Source organism: Mya arenaria, chromosome 16, assembly GCF_026914265.1.
Source record: "Mya arenaria isolate MELC-2E11 chromosome 16, ASM2691426v1".
NCBI lineage: Eukaryota > Metazoa > Mollusca > Bivalvia > Myida > Myidae > Mya > Mya arenaria.
In genome coordinates this window covers 21418791-21425247 of record NC_069137.1, presented here as the reverse complement: position 1 = coordinate 21425247, position 6457 = coordinate 21418791, and the positions used below count along the sequence as shown (strand labels likewise).

The following is a 6457-nucleotide window of genomic DNA, read 5'->3' as shown; positions in this document are numbered from 1 at the left end:
AAAAATGTATTTTGTTCTTTCAAAAGCAATTTTGTAATTTTGGCTAATAATGTACTTCTTTGTTTTTAAATAATCAAATTGGAGAAAAAACTATGAATAAACGGTTAGAAATTAGTGTTACTAGTAAACGGCAAAACCCTCTTAGATCTGGTTTGTTAAACATTTAAATTAATAGCATAGCTTAATTTGGTTATTAAATCAATTAAAGTTCAAAGCTAATCAATTTTATAACGAGCTTATTTAACATTTTAATACAAAATTTATTTAAAACAAGCTACCTATCTCATATTTTATTCCCAAAATAAGCGCATGCCCCAGTGAATAATTTACAGCGAAATGAAATTAACATGATTTGCAAATAAGTTATTAATAGCTAGATAAAGATAAAATTTCAATGTTAAATTAAATGATACAGTACATGTATAATTAAAGTTTATATGAAATTGAATGAAGTATGAATTGTAAAACATATTTATTATTAGTAAAATCCTGATGAATATCATAAACTTTTATAGCAGACGACAAACGCAAAAAAATATCGTTACATGTATCCAACACCCAGCATGCACCACTGAATTCCGGAAGAGTGTGTTGGTAGGATTCGTTACATCAATAAAACTGTACACACTTGACGAACTATCTGACATGTATTTAAAGTGTTTCGTTTTCAGAATAATTATAAATTGTATTGCCGCGCTATCAATTGCTGATCATATTAACTGTACAAAGTTTTAAGAATCGATCGTAAGGCGAGGCCATACTGAGCCACGGTTCATCGCCGTTTAATTAATGGCGAATATTAAGGACATAAGAATCAATGAGGACTTTAATAAGAACTACGTGAGATGCCATGTGGCTCTGAGTAAGACCGTGGAAGCACTGCAGCCTTACACGGAGGACGTCCTGAGGAAGCTTCACGGGGATATCCAGCGAAGGCTTCAATCACAAGCCCTGCCAGCCTGCCCCAGCCAGTGTAGTCAGTTGTACGGCAAGGGGAAATATGCTGTAAACAGGCAAGTCAATGTTTATGCTCAATATGTACAAATGCGCTTAATACAACTTTATATGATAATATGGTGAGTATGAGATTTAAATTATCTACACCAGAAGTGAGACTGAAGGCTAAAAAAAGAACATGTACACTATTTTGCTGTTGTTTACATTATATTACATGTATATAAGTTCCATCATTATCAGGCATAATACATGTACATATCTTTTTTCTACATGTTTAGATGTGTTGAAGAGCCGAGCAATACACTTGTGCCCCTTATGTTAAAGAATGTTTGAGTTTTTTATATTTTGAGTTTTTCCGGAAGTAAGTTTAAGTCCCTAGTTAAGTATTTCCTCAATATCGTAATGTCTTCGTAGGGCCCTACTCATAGTGTCGAGGATGTAAGCGTGTTTTAAACCCGTCTGATTATACATGTTAATTCTTTCGTGAAATTTGCGAGTCAAATTTCTCTAATGATATCAACGTACGTTTTAACGTTGCAAAAAAACTTTCAGAAGCTGAAACATTTAGCCTTTCCCATTCTTTTTTTATATTGTGTGTACATAGGTCACGTAATATGTGAGATCACGTGTCCACAGGTGGTGCCAGACGTGTAAGAAATGGAGGTTGGAGTTGGAAAAAGAACTTCTCCCAAACAATGGACAGGGTGCTTGGCACAAAATGGAATCATGGGATTGGCCCAACCACTACAAAAAGATTGCCCAGGTCTACATTCAGCCCGGCTTGGATGTTACGAACATCCGTTTCCAGGATATATCCACCATGTTCAGCATATGGACACGATGTTTGGCCTTCCCAAGAACAATCGTGAATTTATTAGATGTACTAAAACGACAGAGAAACGCTATTGCTCATGAAAGTTTACTGATCACAAATGCTACGAAAACTTTACACTTCCAAACAATCAGAAACGTCATCAGTATTCCAACTATACGGGCTACAATTCCTAATTATCAGGATGTGTGGCAAATGATGAATGACCTTGAGCATGGTCAACACCATAATTTCAGTGATGACATTAATAAAGTACGGAAGGAAATTGAAGATACCCGCAATGGTTCGAAGGGCCAAATAGAAAATTTTAAACAGGAAGTTTTAGACCAGCATGATGATATAGTTGAAATTAGTTCGCAATTGTCGTCCGAGTCCAGATGTACTCGTAACTTGATTACTTTGATCGTGCTGGCCTTTGGTCTGGGTATACTGACAATCCTTATGCAGTTTATGCATTCAGACATGGCATCCCTGTTTTCCTGGTACCATGGCGAGGAAATACCAACAACGAGTGTGCTAATTGCCCAACAGTCGGAACATGGAGGTTATACATGTCATGGCTCAATTATATGTATACTGTAAATATTACACAGCACTTAAAATAAATAGATAATACACGAACATATATATGCATTCATAAATTTACAGTGAACTGGGAAAATATATACGTCCGACTTCGTCGTTGTTCATATGTATCAATTGTATGCCGAAAGGTTTAAGTAATTTAACATTTCAGACATGCAAAGGGTCGATCCGGTTATCTACTGTGACAACGTTACCATGGTGACACGGGAAAACTGGGGTGCACGGCCACCTAAAAAGGTCGAAAGAATGGAGACCCCGGTCAGCTTTGTCTTCATCCATCATGCAGCCTCCGGCGAATGTTTTACGCAGAACAGATGCGCGAGGGAGGCGAGAATGCTTCAAAACTACCATATGGACAACCGAAGTATTTGAAGATATGCGGTTTAACCACAAACATGTTTATTTTATAGTATTGCTAAAACAATCAATATTTTTATCGGCAACATATACACTTTAATATTACTCCCATTATACTGTAGAAGTAACTGAATGCATATCATGTCATTTGTTTGCATACGCATTGAAAAGCTGCGCTTTAATTCCGTGTAAAACAACTTAAACGCAATATTCATGTTGTCGAGGATGCAAACGTTTTCAGTTACTAGTATAAGCAATGGTATTTTGCAAACCGAATCTTTTCTCTTGCTCAGGAAGCTTGAGGGCTTGAAAGGCGTTTATGTTGATACCAACCCAGTTTCAGTTTTGGTTTCAAACTTTCAGCAGTTTCGAAACCGGTTTTGATAGTTTTGCTTGAAGTAACAAATGCATGGTTTTGTGTACAGTTTAAACAACATGGCGGAGCTACTGCATGTAGCCATTATTTCTAATTATTAAGTTTACCCATATCATTTAGCTTATTTGCCCATTGTAAGGTATTGTTATCAAATTATTGAGTTTCAACAAACGTGGTTGACCATTTTCTGCCATGTTGTTTTGAAAGTAAACTTCGGATGGAACAAACCGATGAAACCGCATCCGGTAGGGGTTTCGATAGTTTCAAAAACCGGGTTCGATAAAAAAAAAAACAGCAACAACGATAATACTTTTTTTGTTTTATTTGAAACTGTTATAACAAATTTAACACAGTTCGTTAAACATTTATTAAACCGAAACCGATTTAGTACCAACAAAATCTCCCTTGAATTTTGATATTGATTTTACAGGTTGGGATGACATTGGGTATAGTTTCATGGTCGGCGAAGATGGTAATGTGTACGAGAGTCGGGCCTGGGACCGGGTAGGCGCGCACACACTAGGTTGGAACAATGTGTCCATTTCAATCTGTTTCATGGGGGACTACAGCGACAAACTCCCGACACCAGAGGCGTTAATGGCAGCACAGGCTTTGATCAAGTGTGGAGTAGACCTAGGAAAGGTGACTTCAGGCTATAAACTATGTGGCCATAGGGATGTCAGAGGAACGGAAGGGCCAGGAGAGATGCTTTACCGAGAAATACAGACCTGGGGTCATTATGACTGTTATAAGCCAGTCAAACCAAGCCATATACAGTACTAATCAGCTTGTACTCGAAGCGAAGTCTAGCAAAAGGTCGCTTCGGAATCAGCGGAACACTTTTGATAATCGAATGAAAAAAAAATTCTGGATTTCTTCATAATCATGCCGAAAGTCAATCGTAACAACTCGGCCATCTCCGGCAAGCTTCGCGACAATGCTGTTTGATACTGGCCGAGGTGTTCCGATTGGCCGAAAGTGTCTTGCTATGTTATACTTAGATACATAGTTTTGTTTTCAGTGTTCTCAAGGGAATGGGGTGATGATCAAACAATAGTTTCGAGAAATAGTATTTGTTATTGGGGTGGAATGATTTGTTATTGGGGTGGAATGATTTGTTAAAGGCAACTGTTGAAGCATTTTCACATTTCTTAAATATTAAAAATAAAAGATGTATCAGTGGGTGTTGACTTTTATGACAATCTGATTAAAATCATATCCGCAATACCCTCTACATGAGAATCTGAGAACGACCCGTAGACCTTTTTAAAACGCAAATAAAACGTTGAAAAGGCAAGCGTAGAAGTGAAATGTGTCTGATATTATTTCTATTTCAGTTATGTTTCATAAAAAAATCATAAAAACTAAACTTTTGCCGATCAATAAGTATCAAATCTAGCTAGGTTATTGTAACAGATGTCTTGTTCAACTGAGCTAGTAAGAGAGCTGTTTTAGTGTTCCAGCCATTATTGGTTTGAACCAACAACGTGGACAACATGCTCCACCCTGTCGCAGGCTCACTTTCATAGTTATCGCAACCATATCTGCCATGGCTGTCATGGTTTCAAATATCTATATGCATGTGTGGACTGATTTTTGTTTTTGTTGTTGTTTATAATGCCATGTTTAAACATTTAGCTACTGTACTCTATTTGTATTTTTTCAGTAAAGTTATTTGATCTTCATTCGTTTCTAAACTTCTTTAATGTACTGATGATACTGATGGTGGTGTGAGGTTGTTGTTAAGATTTGCAATCGGCCGAGCTGTTTATATAAAGTGGCGGAAATTTCCAACCTGTACTTAGTGGCCACCTGCCTTAAGCAGCCACTTTGACCTTTTCCCAAGGGTGGCCACTTAATATAGGTTTGACTGTAATAAATTATTCTGAAACCATGTACAGTTTTTGGTAATAACATAGAAGGCATGTTAAAATAACAAAAAGTGATCACCACAGTACTGTTATAATCACACTTGTATTTTTCTTTGATGGTCCCGCGAAGAGCTCTTCAAGATGCCTCTTTCGTGAATGGCTTTGTGTAGACGATTCACTTGAAGGGACTGAGGACTGAGAATTATAAAAACAAATCAATTATCTTATAGTAATGTGTTTAGAGTTACAAGTCATTCATAGCAGTAGACATGGCCTGATACATCAGCGATTCTTTTCTCAAGTTTTCCAAATGGATCCTTTTTCAGTTAAATCAGAGGAAATTGAGTAAGTTTACTCTCATATCTTACAACAACAAACTAAACTAAATTTGTGAACTGCTTAACATGTTTTAAATGCAATGTAAACATAACATAATCTGTTTTATGGCTAAAATTCAAAACAAATCAAACACCGTGATCATGTGTTTAAATATAAGTTATGATTTCAAGTAAGCATTTGAACATGCTGCTTTACTAACAAACAGCAAGACAGCGACAGTACGAACTGGTGACTATTTCGGACATATCCGAATACTATTCACTTGGACGCTCCCGAATATTCAAGAAAGTCAACGTGTATTTTTGAAAATGACAACGCAAATTCATAATTTTTATATAAACTGCATGAATACAATACAATCATACAAAAACAAATGAATACCGATCCTGGCGATGTGTTCATTTTCTTTCTTTTTGCGTTTTACTTTCGTTTATGTTGTCGTTTCGCTTTATGCCGGTTGGCATAAGTTATGCAAATTAGTTTTTCAATGGCGGGCCATTTGAAAGTAGATCATTTCAAAAGGTGGAAATACCGTGTTTTCTGCACTGTTCTTTCAAATTAAACACGGCAATCCCGTATCCTTCATAAGAACCATTGTTTGCGATATTTATTCACTCTTTTTGATAAATTATAATAATTGTATCATTTGTGGTACTGCTTATTTGAGAGTAGGAGTGGATCTTTCATGTGGATTCCAATCCTGAGTAACTGATAAGTAATGTATATGAAAAAGCACTGTGGGTGAAACTGAAGAAAAATATTTAAATATCTTTTTCTGACTACATGTGTATGTCATTTTCCTCTGGTGGCATGGAAGGGGTTACATGTTGCCATCAACTTATATGATTGTATTAAAGGGACTAGACACCAAATAATACCAATGCAATCCTTCTTACTGATGTACCACATCGGCTTCAACACATGTATCTTTTGCAGTTTTATCGTGTGTTTGTTTTTCTGATTCGAAATTTATTCGGGTTGTCTACCACGTAAATCCCAGTAAATTTAAAAATAGCATCGATATATGTATATGTATCCTTGGAAACCAGTATGCGCTATTTTTAAACGGGTCAATATTCCATGATAGTTGGCACCGACGGAACAGAAGTACTATACTTATTGATCGGCAAAAGTTTAGTT

At 36.4% G+C, this 6457-nt stretch overlaps 1 protein-coding gene across 1 annotated transcript; it reads left to right on the top strand.

The window, feature by feature from the left end:
• Positions 1-572: 572 nt before the first annotated feature.
• LOC128221172 (uncharacterized) lies at positions 573-5001 on the top strand. Its single transcript, XM_052929647.1, has 3 exons — positions 573-2333; positions 2526-2738; positions 3538-5001. The coding sequence occupies exons 1-3, from the start codon at positions 1676-1678 to the stop codon at positions 3888-3890; spliced, it is 1224 nt and encodes a 407-aa protein (XP_052785607.1). The 5' UTR covers positions 573-1675; the 3' UTR covers positions 3891-5001.
• The last annotated feature ends 1456 nt before the right edge of the window (positions 5002-6457 follow it).